General features: G+C 39.3%; 1 protein-coding gene across 1 annotated transcript in view; it reads right to left on the minus strand.

Moving 5' to 3' along the window:
* Positions 1-15,786, minus strand: part of arhgap23a (Rho GTPase activating protein 23a) — a 39,842-nt gene that overhangs the window by 15,703 nt on the left and 8,353 nt on the right. Inside the window, 6 exon segments of the mRNA XM_046865455.1 lie at positions 5,765-6,788; positions 6,790-7,329; positions 9,755-9,809; positions 9,919-9,997; positions 11,275-11,367; positions 12,900-12,930. Of these exon segments, the coding sequence (XP_046721411.1) occupies positions 5,765-6,788; positions 6,790-7,329; positions 9,755-9,809; positions 9,919-9,997; positions 11,275-11,367; positions 12,900-12,930 (1,822 nt within the window).

Genomic DNA, 15,786 nt, shown 5'->3' on the forward strand with positions numbered 1-15,786 from the left:
AAACATTCCCAATCTGGGATGCAGAATCTGGACTGGGCCTGTTTTCCAGCCACTGGCAAAAATAGCTGCACTGTGGGTTTAACAAAGGCGCTTATTACTGCAGGCCGAGCTCATACACACAAAAAGCAGCATCATTAACATACAGAACATTCCCTTTCCATGAACACTGTGCATTTACAGTATAGACATCGCAGACTGGTTCGGCTTCTATTTTTACTGTCGCACAAAATCGCGAAACACAGGGAGAATCTAAACAGAAAACTATCTTCATCCTGGTTTTCAAGACACTCTAATGGCAATGTTTTTCCAATTTAGACAATGGTTTCAATAAGTTTCCCTGTCCTGGGAACAGAAAAATAATAATTGTTACCATCGTTATCATCGACCTTTTCTTCCATCTGTTTTACTACTGCTACACACTTTTTTTTTACTACTTTTTTGTTACTTCAATTTTATACTGTGCAACTGCAAGCCAACAGTTTCTCAATGGGATAAATAAAGTATTCTGATTTAAAACTCATTCATGATCCCCTAAGGGCAGTTCTTGAAGCCACCATTAAGCATCATTACAACACGTTTTCCACACAATAACTGATTTATGATGAATAATAATTGTATTATTATTTTTGTATTGTAGACATGAAATTGCATACACTAATCCAATGTTACACCCATAGTAAGCAACACAGGAACCCGTTTGTTTCGGGGACATTCCACAGCTATAAATGTAACTATAATTGTTAGTGTTGGCAAATGTATGTATTATTAGAGAAATTAAACATTATAAGACATGCTTTCATTGTAAAATAAACAGCTCTGGAGTGTTTGCAGTAACTCTGCTTCGTATCAGGCCATATTACACATTACATATTACTCATAGCACAGCCAGCTAGTTTTATCCCTTACTTGCAGAATTCAGAAAAGATAAATAAATCAATAAATAAACATTTGACAAAATCTTGTTCCAAGTTTACTTGCGAATGTGTTACCCCCCTTTTTTTTTTTCTTTTCAAAGTAGCTCAAATATGTCTAGTAGCACAGACACTACAAATGTAACCGAAATCTTTTTTTTTTTACTGTATTGCTGCAATGTTTTGGAAACCAATATCGTTGGCATGAGAGTTTTGAATTTCTTCGGATCTTAAACTTATTCTTATTGCTTTAATCAACTACCAAACTGTCAAAATGATGCTTCTCTGTGTTGGATAAGGTTTAACTATTGCTTTAATTCCACATGCCTTCTCATGTCTAGCCGCATGTTCACACTTCCTGACATTGAGGAACTCTAAGAGAAAGAGCAGAGGGGTGATCTCAGAGAGGGAGATATGGAGACAGGAAGTCCACAAGAACAAGGGGGCATCACAAGTTTCTAAGAGATGTTCACAGGTCCTACTGTTGTGTGTGTGTGTGCATGAAGACCCCCCCTACTCTTTTGCACATGCCACAATGGTACCATTCAGGGTAGAAAGAGCTGAGTGTGCCGATTGTGTCCGATTAAGCGTGTGTCTCACCCCCTCACTTCAAAACCCTGGAGCTTCCTACCCCTTTCCCCCCCCTCATTCCCGAGAAAAAGTTTCTGTCCTACACCACCATTAATGTCTGCCAATAATGCACCAAATTCAACAGTATCGTGTAGGTTTTAGAAAAGGTATGATTTTGGTCTGATTTAGTCAAGAATGTCGCTTCAATCCATTTAAATATACTAAAGAGGTCCATTGATGCATTGATGACCACATGAAAATGCAGTAAACCTCTCAAATTTGTCTAAAAGTATATTTTACAAAACCAAACTCAGTAATTTAAAGTTGGGGGTGAGTATATTGTCTTGTTGGATTTTTAATTTGAACATTGTTATTTTTCACGAATCCCCGATTTATAGTTCTGGATCTGGTCACCAGTGATATAATGTAGATTTCATAAGCATTGCCAAAGACCATGCTGGACTGGACCTCACATCATATTAATAAATGGATACAAAAGAATTAAAAATGTTGTTACCTAACGAATATATTCAGCCCAAAAAAGCACCATATAAACACAAGCAGAGAAAAGATGATGATGATCAGGAATGTGTCCGTTTTAAGTCATGTTTATATCACTATCTCATCGTTCTTGTTGCCTTCTGCCTTGCTTGTTGTTTGCTTCATAAACTTGCCTACATCTGTGGTGTGTGAGAGCCAGGAAATGATACACCAGTGGTAGATTTAAAAAGCCGCACAATGAGAAGAAATAATTTGATGGGCTGAAGATGGCGTGCAATGAGAAGAAAGAATATCGATCATCTCACCAAATAGATTAAAACTAAAGTAACGAGTCTGTTTGAAAATGTAAGAAGTAGAAAGTAAGGATATTTGTGTCAAAAATGCAATAAGTGAAAGTAAAATAAATATTGAAGTAAAGTACTAAAAACAGAAAAATCTACTTAAGAACAGTAATGAAGTATTTGTACTTAATTACTTCCCACATCTACAATCCAGTAAATATGGGTGTCTCTGAAACATTAGTGCCATAGACACAGCTATCCAGCTATAATATATAATGAAGGTAGACATAAGTATTTAAATGGGAAAAAAGGCTTGTGAAATAAATTGGGCAGATTAAATTGGGGAGATAATTAAGGACAAAAGTATATCAAAGCATTAAAATAATTTCCAAATCAAATCCTCCAATTGATGCTCATCAAGATCTTTCCAGCTTTCATGTTTTTCAAAGCAACATGACATTCTTTTTCTAGTCTTCTAGACATTCTATTGTTCTTCCTGTCCCACAATTCACATGCAGCTAAACAAATGCTAAGAATACGCGAAAGAGAGCAAACAAGTCCAACATATCATGTTCCAACATATTCCTTAATGCCTAAAAGATTATTGTTGTTTGTGACATGAGCATATTAGTATTAGTGTGTGACCCTAGGAAGCCCCAGGTTGGTACCAACACAAAATACTTTTGATCGCTGCATGCAAAGTCTGCCTACGGGTAACACCTAGAAGCCCCAGAAGATAAACTGTCAGTAAACAGTTGAACAGGATAAGCTGATGCAACATACCTGTCTTTATGAGGTGTGGGAGTTTGTGACATATTTTTGTATGTTGCACCCCTTTGTGTGTATTGCTGGGTATGAAATGTGTGTTTGCTTTCAGGTATACTTTTAGCTCAACGACTTGTCCTCTACAATAAAAAATATGACGACAACATCATGTCTAAATATCACACATTAACCATAGCCATGAGACACGATTAGCTTTTCTCTTATAAAAAAAAAAAATAGTCACTGGACTGAAACAAATACAAAAGTTTTGTTTGAATCTACGGAAACCGGCATGACATTCATATTCGGTGCTCAGGTTTAGAACCAGGCACATAGTCCAAATTTATCCAAAAATAAATCTTGTTAACTAAAAGCACTTCCTGCTTTCAGTGAATTTTTTCATTTAAATCCACAGCAAAGGCTTCAACTGAAGACCTGATGGCATGCACACAAGCTCTGGGTCTGTATTAATACATAACTGCCACACCCAAAAATAGTTATTTTTATTCCCTTGTTTCTATTTTGTGCCATTTAATTTGCATTTGAAAAATAATAATAATAAAAAAAAAAAACAGAACACCCAGTATTATCTCAAAACAGAATATACAAGTGAGTCTAAATAGTACACCAGCTGCCGCAGTGTTAGTGTATATTAGAGCAGTAAAATTTACTGGAACTTATGTTCAACTTATATTGTGGATTCATGCAAACCCCACTGACACTGCTCCAATGCTCCATTGTTGCTGAACTGATATTTACCCAAAATTCCAGCTCAGATTTTACACCTGCTCTTTCTCGGTAGTGTCACTGAGATTAAACACAACTCATACACACCCTTACTTACACATAATTCTATCCGCACTTCTATTTCATTTTTAACATTTACACAGATGATCTGTTTCACAGCATGTATAGGCTTTTTAGTTTCACAATACCCCCCCAAAAAACCCTCCAGAAATATGACATGTTCTAAACAATGCCATATCTTCCATAGACAAACTTGGCTTTCTGTTTCCTCTCGAAAACGTCAACCACTATGGATGTAAACCATAGTTTCTCCAACTGTCCAGAAATCTGACTGGCTTGTGGGTGTGTATTCTGTCGTTTCGTTTTAGGTGCCGCAGCATGTCCTGGCTTGCGGACTTGAAAATCGTGTACATGTTTGTGCATTATTTATGCACCCCGTCCACCTAACCTCAGTTACCTGCCTTTTACCAAGTATAAACACACACACACACACACACACACATTTACACACACAGATTTAAATTGATTTCAAATAACACATAAAAAGATCGCAAGCCAAAAACCACAAGTCAGTTGAGTATATAATCATAACCAACAGTGTTACTATTGCTGCTGGGCATTCCAGGCTTTCAGACCTATTTGTGTGGAATTGAGGGTGTGTATATTTTATGCAAAACAGGTTGTACTTCTGTCAGGTTTAAACTCTTCTCTAAACTGTAGCTGGAAACTTAGCACGATAGTTGTATTTATCTGTCTGGTTTACAAGACTGTGTTGAAAAATGCATTATATAAAGCAAACCAGATCGAATAATAAGTATGTATGCTTGTGTATGTGCGCATGTGATAGAACCGGTCTATACGCTGCTTTTATCTCCTTTGCTCGGCATGCTTTGCATTTCGTCGGCCATTTTATTTCAAAATCTCCTTTTGCTCTTGCACTCTTCCCCAGTATCAGGCAAGCCAGGACACGATCTGTACAGACTACAGGCTAAAATGCACTCACACACAGGCATACACACATTATTATGTCAATCCCTCTGTTTACATGCTTGAATTGATCAGGAAAATGAACGCATTATTAGTAAAGATCCTGCCCCGCAAGTCATCATTCATTGGTAATCAGCTCCCATGTGATAATAAAGAATCAGGATGTACCTATTGTCTTTACTGTAGCTCCTGATAATAAATTATTCCAGCATAATGTCTTAATTCAAACACAGATTGTTATTGGTGTCTACATGATGGTGGAAGACACCCACATTGCTCAGGCATAGTAAACATACACACCAGACAGAGGAAATGAACGGCTATGCCAGTGGGTTTGCGAACTCTTATAACAAACATTCCTCATCAGTTTATTAAGTGTCTGGCCACTTCATTCTCCTGCTTTCCTACGTGCCAGACGAATACATGCCTCTCGATGCATATGTGCATTCAAGAGTGTTTTATAACAGGCTTACTGCTTCAATAAGCCCAGACATTCCCTCGCATGACAAGACTCCTGATAGGTTTTTTTCATTTGATATAATCGAACAAATAACTAATAGAAAACAGATCAGACTTCACTTTTCAAACCAGTAATCTATTATCATGTCGTTCTCTAGATAAGCCGTTCCAAAGTTTGTTTTCACAACTGAAAACTGTACATAGTACACGGAAGTGTGGAAAGCAAATCAGATTGTAGTCTTCTATATCCTGAAACTTGTGATTAGTATATCCCATTGGATCTGACATATCTGACATATCTGACACGTGACAAAGCACACCAAAAGGAAACCTGAATAAGAAAAATTTAAGCACTGAAACGTATCATAAGATAAGCTGATACAAAATAGGTAAAGCAGCTTACAGTAGAAGAGATAAAGAGATATATATAACATAACCTGAATAATGGTCAGGAAGCCAAAAAACGAGGAAAAGAAACAGGCAAAACAAATGGAGGATGACTTTAAGCAGAAAAGCAGCACCCAAGGAAATAGAGAAGCTCACCAATGAAGGGAATAGAGGCCAGCGAGTCATCCTCCACAGAAAGTGGTGCTAGATTACCATTCACATGCCGCTGTAAGGAAGAACCCTCTGACTGAGGCAAGGCTTCCTCAGGGTCCGATGTGAAAAGTAGAGGGTCACTGCTGTCAAGCGCCAGTGGGAGTCGGTGGACATGGCCAGCCCTTCGACCCATGGGTGGTTTTTGCCTTAATACCACCTCTGGGACCTGTGCTTGGATCTCTGGCTCTGTTTCCCCACCCTCTCTTTCATGGTTAGTCGGACGATGAGTTTCATCCTTCACCAATTCCTGTCCTTCACCAGACATTGATGACGTAGGAGGAGCAGGTGATGAAGTGGAAGATGGAGCCATGCCCTCTGGAAGACTGGTCCAGCTGAGGCGTGGGCCTGTGTAGGAAGGGTCCCGGAAAGACTGGGCATGCTGCAGAATCCGTCCACTCTTTCGGTTGAAGGAGGGACTGTAGCTGCGGTAGCCGATCTGCTCCTGATCCACACTCTGGCACGATGTTAAACGCCGGCTCTGCGGTGGATGTTGTGAAGAATGCATTTGATTTTGATGCTTTGGTGGATGTTGGAGGAGCTTTTGGGGAGGGTGCTGCTGACAACGGTGTTGATCTGAAGGTTGGGATTGGTTTTGGCGATGAACTTGCACATGACGGGCACGATGGGCCGTCTGGGCTGAGCTGAAATGGCTTTCCTGCCTCTGAGGCTGTTGCTGCCATGCTTGTTTTTCGTGGCGCGGTAAGAATGGCGAAAGTACCTGGTCCAGAGCTTCTAATGAGCGGCCCGAGTGCCCATAGCGACTTCGGAGAAGGTTCTCCGAAAGAGAACGGTTCTGGCAAGCAGAAGGCAGGACCTGCATCCAGTGAGAAGGTTGCCCAGGGTGCAGTAATGTATCCTGAGAGGCACTCTGTGGAAAATCAGTTCTACGTGCTCGTCTATTTCGGCTTAGCTCCCCCAGACGGTCCTGAGAGAAACTGCGTTGTCGCTGGTGCAGAGAGTTGACAGTTGTGCGTTCCGTTCCGCTCCGACATTTGATTGTAGTACCAATTACTGAGGGCTTGTTGGGCGTTTTCGCCGCGGCTTGAATTTGACAAGGGTGCAGGTTTTAGTGGGCTGCCCCGTGATAAGTCCTTGCTATTGTTTCCATGGTAAGTCTGTTGCGGTGGACTTGTGGAAGGTGAAGGAGAGAAAGAACGTCCTCTCTCGGTCATACCATACCGGATTTCCTCTGTTCGATGAACAGGGCTGCTATGGCTGACACCCCCTGCTTCACGGCCCTCTGATGCCCAGGCCATACTGGTGGTCGTAGTTGCGCTTGTCCGGTTGTCAAGTGGTGGAGATGGACTGGAAGGGGAGCCGGGCCAGCGGCTCCAGTTGTCCAGCTGGTTCTGTCCCATATGGGGCGATCGAGGAGTAATGGGGCAGGGGGTGTGGCTGGGATGAGGCTGGGAACGTGGTGGGTAGCACAATGGGGGTGGCGTAGGAAGATTTTGGGCCCCTCCTGTAAATGGCGTGTTCCCTTTCAGGTAGGCATCATGAGAGTAAGCCTATAATAGAAAGCAAAGAAAGAAGAGATCAGGAATTTTGTTGTAAAATGATTACGTTATAGATTTAAGAACTAGGTGATGGGGATGAACGTAACTGTATAAGTCATGTCTCAATTGAATAACATCATCTGTAAAGTGCTTTTATCGATAAATCTCACCGCAAAGCATCTTCAGAGAAATCCAGACAAAATACATATTTCTCAACAGTTTACACGAAATACTCTAGACAATTCTACTATACTACAGCATGTACACATGGTGACACATACCGTGTTTTTTTTCACACAGGTCTTAGCACATTCGGTTAAACAATCTCAGAAATGCTGTTCAAACTGTTAACCTACAATGCGATCAATACAAACAGGTAGAACAACACCTCACAAAGGGCATGAAGCCAGATTTCACAATCAAATTGAACACACAATATTGAATGCTTTAGACAGCTTCAAGATAACAACCAGTTCCAGCTTAAGTTATTTTTAATGTGATCAACATGGCTTGACTCATACCTCCACATAACTTGTCAATGGATATAAACACAGGAAAAGCAGGGAAAAAAATCCAATGTTCAGTCGATCCCTGACTCGTGCAAACAAAATCACATGGAAATATCTCACTCCAAGTCAAAACAAACAGCTGAAGCCTATACTGATGCTCCTAACACACTATATTTTTAATGCATATGAAGGACAGGAAGCGTTGGAAATGCACCATTTACGCAAAAACCACAGAAGAGCCCGTCTGGCTGTAAGAACAGCTACCGACTTGCCCAGTTGACGTTCAGATTCACTATGAATTGGCAGAAAAAGCTGAATGATAACTAATACATAAGACAGGAAGATCAATACACAAACTCAAGTCTGTGAATATTTCATGCACATGCATGTACACACATACCTGAGTGTGTATAAACAGATCAAAACTCACAGAATGGGAAAAGCAAAATCCCAGAGGATTCTCTTAGTTTGCTGAGAGCACCTCAATTTCTTTCTCGCTCCTCTTCTGCTCAGCTTGTCGTTCTTGATTTGTCCTTTTCCTGGTCCTTGACTCTTTTTAACCACTGCCCCTTTTTCTTTAGGCTGGCTCTTACCAAGTGTTTCTTCTTTAGCTGGTATGGTGCGTTGAGAAGAACCAAACCCAGCGCTTCTCAACTCCCTCCCTTCCTCATCTCTCTCTCTCTTTTTCTTTCTCTCTCTCGCTCTCTCTCTCTCCCTCTCTCTCTCTCTCTCTACCCTTTGAACGTGTGGGAGGGGCCACACCACTGATGATGTCATCTCTGGAATGCAGATGATGCGGGTGTAAGGAGGGGTGTCTGGCGCAGCGAAAGAAAGCAACAGATAGAGAAGGAGTGATATGAATGAAGGAAAAGAGACAGACAGGGGAGCTAGAGTAAAATAATGTTTCCTAGAATAAATAGACAAAGTGTCCGGCTAACACGTTTCGAATTGAACTAACGTGTTCACGTGTGTGTTGTTCAGTATCTCTGTCGCGAGTGCTCTTGCGTGTCTCATCATGTGTACAACAGGGCAATTAAGGACCGATATGAATATAGGAATTCTGACAAACCCAAGGAGTGTGTTTTAGAGTGTGTGTGAGAGAGCATTTGTCATGTGACAGTTTTGTAATCACTAAACAAACGTAGGAATCTCGGAGTAAAGGCTGAAGTAACCAGAAGTAATCCGATGAGTCACAGAAAGACTCTTCATATCAGCATCATTCATTTCGAGAGAAGAACTGTGACATTCAACAAGTATTTGCAACTCACCAAGAGGCGCTCGTTCGAAAAATACCAGGATTTATTCACGAAACAGCTGCGGCACATGTGAATACGTGCACACGAGTTTCTTTATATGTGTCTGCATGTCGACGTGTAAAATCGTCAAATTGCCTTGAAATTTGCCTGTAAGATTTTCTTTTACAAAACATTTAGTGAAATATTTTTCAATGTTTCATTCTTATCGTTTTTTTGTATTCAATCTCAAATATTGTCATTTTTCGGTGTATTTATTTTAGAAAGGTCAACCCAAGAGAAAACGAAAGTGACTCAAAAATATTATGTTTACAATCAGCTTTAAATGGAATCCAATGATGATTTTAATAATGTTAGAGGAAAGTTATACTTTATAAGTTTTATAACTTACAGCATTGTTTTACTGCATCATCGTACCTGTTTACTTGATAGCGTATAATAAAAGGGCACACTTTAGAGTGAACTATATGCCCGATAAAACCCATCCAACTGGTTTCTCCTTGTTTTGATGGACTGCATGGTGAATGCATGCAGAACTTGGGTTTCTTACTATTTGAATGTGGATCTTTGAATGTCTAAATATTACTAAGCAACATTTCAATATTCAAAAGTTCTTAACCTCCATAATGTGTGTGTGTTGTTTGTGTGTATGCATGTGAAGCATGTAACACTTACCAGCTGCAGTACGTCCTCATCCTTTGGCATTATGGAGAGCTCCAACACACTCTCACTAGGGAGGGGGGGAGAATAATATGACAAGTTTGTGCTACATGTTTTATTGTGCATAGGCATCAAACAAGATAAATAACGCAATGGGAATAAATACGTTTATGACTTACCTGTTTTGAATTAGTGCTATCACCTGGGAGTATGTCTTACCCAACACACTCTCTCCATTAACCTTTACTAATCTGTCACCTACAAAACACACACACAAACACACTGTATTACAGATATATTGTACGGTCCATTTGATATAATGAGTGGCAAAGTAATATAAAGTGAATTCAATTATAATAAAAAAAACGCCACACCGGAGTGAATATTTATTGCGATTTTTTTTCCTTATAAAACATACATTTTAACAAGATGAGCTCAATTTGTTAGTGTCTTTCAAATTCAATGATATAACTGATATAAATATTGACGTTCATGTGCTCCATACTCTCAGCACAGTGATTTATAGGCATCCTAAATGTCTAATCCAATACCATGAAGCCAGAAAGATGTCCCTTAATGCAGTGGTCAACTGAACTTAAATGGACCACAAGCCGATAAAAGGAGCAAGACAGATTTTTCTGAGGTTGAGGTTCTTTAGTAATATTCTTTTCGACCTTAACAAGAGGTCCATCAATAAAAATGATTTTATGTATCTATTTTTCAGATCAGACAAGGCAATGCAACTTTTAAGTGCATTTTTTTTTTACATTTATGGCATTTGGCAGATGCCCTTATTCAGAGCGACTTACATTTATCCCATTCATACAACTGAGCAGCTATGGGGTTGGGGGACTTGCTCAGGGGCCCAGGAGTGGCAGCTTGGTGAGGCAGGGATTTGAATTCATCACCTTTAGAGTCATAATCCAATGCCTTAACCAATGTGTGTCAGTCAAAGGTCAAATTACCAAACAATATATAAATTATTGCAGACTCTTCAGCCATATGAAAGATCTGTCACAACTATGTGCTCTGTACTTTTCTGAAAGTTCACTGGAATTCGGATAAAATGCCATTTCATCCCAGAATCTCCTCCAGCTGCTCACTAACCAGTTTTTCTAGAATGCTTGCCAGAGCAGATCTGACATGGACGATGGTTATTGAATATGACAAAGGAACAACTACATACAGACATTTCCACATCTTTCGGTTTGTGTGCATGTGAATGCCTTTGTAAAAGTTAATCCTCTGGCTTAGCAAACAGAACAAAAACACTGACTTAAGGGAGATAAACGTGCGTTCGCATACACACGTTAGCACTCCTTAATCTGCGACATGCCTGCATTTGAGGATAGAGCGACATGCTTGTGGTGGAATAAACATGTCATCCAGAGTGTCAACACTGTTGACACGGCCTCTCTCTTTGTCCAAATGCCAACCACCCGATTATACTCAAGTATAACACGAGGTGATTTCCATGGCAACTCGCACTTCCTGTCCCTGCTCAAATACACTGTGTTATCTGTTTTCTTTCTCACCTGTGCACAAACCAGCCTGGTGAGCAGGGCCTTTCTCCCTCACATTCTTAACGAATATGGTGTCCATAGGTTCCATCCGACCTCGCTGCAGACCTGGTAGGGCACATACACACACACGATATATTCAATGTTATAACTATACAGATCTTTAGCAATCATTGGCACTGCTATAAAAGTACACTGCGATAAAAGTACCCTGATTAGGTTTTTTCCAGTACCGAAGCACTGGTAGTGCTCAGTGCTCACTGAATAGAAGTGCTCAAATGTGTGGCAGTGTCCCTGAAAACCCTGTGCACTCAAACCAGCCATCTTCACAACTACAGTGGTACCTTGACCTACGAGTGCATTAATGTACGAGTTTTCCGAGGTACGAGTGGTCACACGTTCGATTTTTTGCTTTGTTACGCGAGCAAAACATTGAGGTACGAGCTCGAGACGCCACTGCTAGATGGCGAAGCAAAGCCAGAAAGCAAAGATTGTGCCGAAAATTAAGATAAGCAAAGAAGAAAAAGTACAAAATAAAAGTTTAGGGATACGTAGTGTACAGTAGTGATGGTAAAAAAGTGAGTTTTCTCTCCTCCTCCACTCATCGCCTCCCCCCGCCCCCCAAGCAAGATGCTGTAGTTCTGAGAGATTTCCCAAAGCACAGATTCGAAAAGTACCTTGTACTCACTTCGGTATCATAAATCGTGACACACTGTCATCTAGATTTATTGCGCAACGCAGGTGTGTGGATTTACAGTTCATTACAGGGATGTTCATTATATCAGTACTAATTCCTAAATTAGGTCTCATAGTGGTACTGACATGGTGCTGTACTGATGTGTGTTCATGGATAATGTGTTGTTTTTTTGGGGGGGGTTCTTCAAACTGGATGTCTCTGGATAATTACCGCAACCCTAATGCAACACGTCCACTCCTAATGAGTTTTAATGAGCTGTGACTAGCCGCTAGTAAAGTTCTTCTCTTGCACATTTGAAAGTTTTCTTTCAACAGTAATGGTGCTGGGAGAGGAGTCTTGAATGCTGTCGGGAAATTACAGCACTTCCAGGTGAAGCTACATATTGATCTTTGGGTTGTTTTTTCCCATTAGGGCCTTATTGAGGATAACCTGAGGTCTTGTTTAGGGATTTCTTCAAGAAAGAATGTTTCCAGTCCTCTGACCATGTACAGGCATATTCACTCTGAAAGCCATGGTCACTTAAAAGAAACACACTCACTCTCCAGGTGAAGCATATTTACCGTATATAGTCCTAGAGTCTAGACATAAGACATATGTTAATTTTTATAAAGTTCTAAACCATTTTGAATGAAAGAATTCTTAGTCTAGACTCTAGAGTCTAAAGTCTAGACTAAGAATTCTTTCATTCAAAATGGTTTACATTTAACTTTTACTTGTCCAAATTTTACATAAACAGTACTGCCATCTGAAACAACTCACCTGGTAGACAGATGTATATTTCTGACCACTAGAGGCCACTAGTGGACAACAAAAGCCTCAAAAAAAGTTTCATAAAGTCTTCATGTACAGTACCTTCTCTCCATCATATAAAGCTCACTAATCTGCAAACAGCCATAGCTAGCAAAGGCAGCTATAAAAAAGAGAAAATAAAGGATTGACTTACCTTTTCCATTTCCATTTCCATTTTCATCATCCTGGTAAAAAAAAAAAATCTATAAATACGCAGCACAATAAAATAATGCATTATAGTTCAATCATATGCTTTAATAACATTTAAACACACATACACACACACACATAAATAAATATAAATAAACCCTTTTAGTTCTCTCTGTCATCAATCTCATACACAGTGCATTCAGAAAGTATTCAGAGCTTTTTTTTTACTTTTGTTATGTTGCAGCCTGATAATACAATAGTTTAAATTTTTTTTTTTTTCTCATTGATCTACACTCAAAACTAATATATCACATATCACAAGTACATAAGTATTCAGACTACAGGTCAAGCGATTTATAGATTATTCAGCACCGATAGATGATTGCTGGAACTATCAGCTACTGGCTTAAAGCCTTACAGTTTTTCCAGGTTGCTGGGGCAGCTGAGAAGATCCCCTATCATTATACAGTACAAGAGCGGCCTCTAGAGGTGAATCACTGATGCCATCTGCTGTTTGTTGAGGAGGATTTTAAAATTTATTTTGTATTTTACTGTTTTTATTTATTTGTAGTGTTGCTTTTTGTTTCAGTTTTAATCAGTCTTTTATTTTCCTCATTAATTATTCATATAATAATGACCAATATATATTTTATGAATTAATTCATGATTCAGTACTGTTTTATTTTTGATTTTATTTTTGGAATAAAGTAAAATCCACGATCGATCGACCTCTAATTCAGACCCTTTGCAACAACACTTATTAGCTCAGGTAAATTCTTTACAAATGCACTGTATGAGATTGTTGGCTGAAAGAACTGGTAATGATTATTTATACTCAATTTGTTTTCAAATTAATAATTAAAAATGTTAAGAATGTTTAAGGATTTTAAGATTTTAAAAATGGTTAATGAGAAAAGTTCAGTTTGTTGGAAGAGTCTCAAAGTTCAAATGTACCCAAAAATCTGATCAAATCGATCTATTAAATGACAAAAGATCTGTTCTTAATGCTTTTTTGTGCTGCTATTTAGAATTTTTCTGCTAGATCCTTAAAACACAAAGTGACTTTAAAGCAAACAACCATGGAAATTTACAGAAACAGATCCCAAATATGGATTTCCAAGCAGGACAGGATTAAATCAAATAGAGAATACCTACATCCTACTCTGTATGCCCTAAAAATGTATGCTGTTCCTCTTAACCTGTGATTCATTTACAAATTGTAAGCTCACATTTCTGACAAGAAGTGGGTGCTAGGAAAAACTCTTAATTTTTAGTTGCCAGTTATGTTACGCATATAGTCCTTAGTTATAAATCTGAACAGAAAAAAAAATATAGAGGCTAAAAGCTTTCGTTCACTGAAACTAAAATCCCACTATCCATTTAGTGTTCCTTGTTCAAACTGGTTGCCCTGTAGTACCTTAAATATAACACTAGAGGGCAGCATTGGACAACAAACGTATAGCTGAAACAAACAAAGCATTAATCTGACTATCTGACAGCTACATTATAAGAAGATCCATGCTAACTCCTTAATCAGTAGAACATTTCAGTGAAGCCACATTGAGGCCATACACACACACACACACACACACACACACACACACACACACACACACACACACACACACAAAAGGGATGCTGATCAGGCAGTTTGATTTCAGTGTGTAGCGCTGACGGAGCTCATTCCACACACACTGGCACAATACTGGGGCTTTACCATTCCGGATACAGCCTGAAAATCCGAATACACACCTTACTTACTATTACAAAAGTTCTGCAGTCAAGTGCTACAGCGAGCTTGAGTCCACATGTGTAAACACAACAACCAGTGATAACGATTTTAGATCTTTTCTGCTAGTTACATTTAAACAGACCTCACAGATCTTTTTTTTCAGTTTGAGCTTCAACACAGGATCCAGAGAACTCATTTAGATGCAGGTGTGTCAGAATTTAGTATTGGATCATGTGATTACTAGTCCAAAGACACAACTACTACATTCTGGTCAGGAAGTTTAAAAGGCACATTACCAGAATGTGTTTTTGTAAGTAGAGGTAGTACGTTGAAGTTTATGGACTGAGCGAAATGATAAATATGCTTGCGCTTTAGAAGAAGAAAAAAATCATTGACTAATGATTCCAGGTGCAACCCACTTTCTATATTCTACAGTTTATGTGCATGCATCAATAGCAGCTCAAATTTCAGGATGTAACTGAATATTGCGGACGCAAAGAGAGAAAGACTGTCAATGTTCATGCCTCTAATCCATTCTGTTATTAACAGATCAACTGGCTGAGGTCTAATCCTAATCATGGCTATTAACCTTTTCCTTAATGACTAATATCCCGTTGATATCACAATCAACCTTGTACGTTCTCTTTCAGGTCATTCTGAAACTTTCCTTGCAGAGACAATCATATGATCAGGACACTGAACAAAAGGAGGACAAACTGGAGTGGGTCGGGACTTGGTACAGCCCGACCCTGTGTATGCGTGGTACCAGTCAAACACAACACAGGCCTTTTCACTGAGGAGGAAAAAACTGGATGTACTTAGGAATGGCACACACAGGGATAATAATAGGACTTTGTATCACTGTGCATACATACACACTTTAACATCTGCAGCTTGTTTTCATCACCTCATGCAGCAGCAAATACTCTCCTTTGCCATTATGCTTACACAATACCATACCATGCACTTGCGTAGATAAGTGGATAATCATGTTTTGATATGCAGATTGTTTCTTAACAATAACATTACTTGTAACATGCTTAGAAAACTTGTTAGTCTGTTGGAAAAATGATCTGGAACGCTATGACAGCGCAGAGGTCTCTGTAACACAATGACCTATTTTAAGACTTTAGATTACTGCAATGTCAGGATTCTTTTT

This window comes from Silurus meridionalis, chromosome 14, assembly GCF_014805685.1.
Source record: "Silurus meridionalis isolate SWU-2019-XX chromosome 14, ASM1480568v1, whole genome shotgun sequence".
NCBI lineage: Eukaryota > Metazoa > Chordata > Actinopteri > Siluriformes > Siluridae > Silurus > Silurus meridionalis.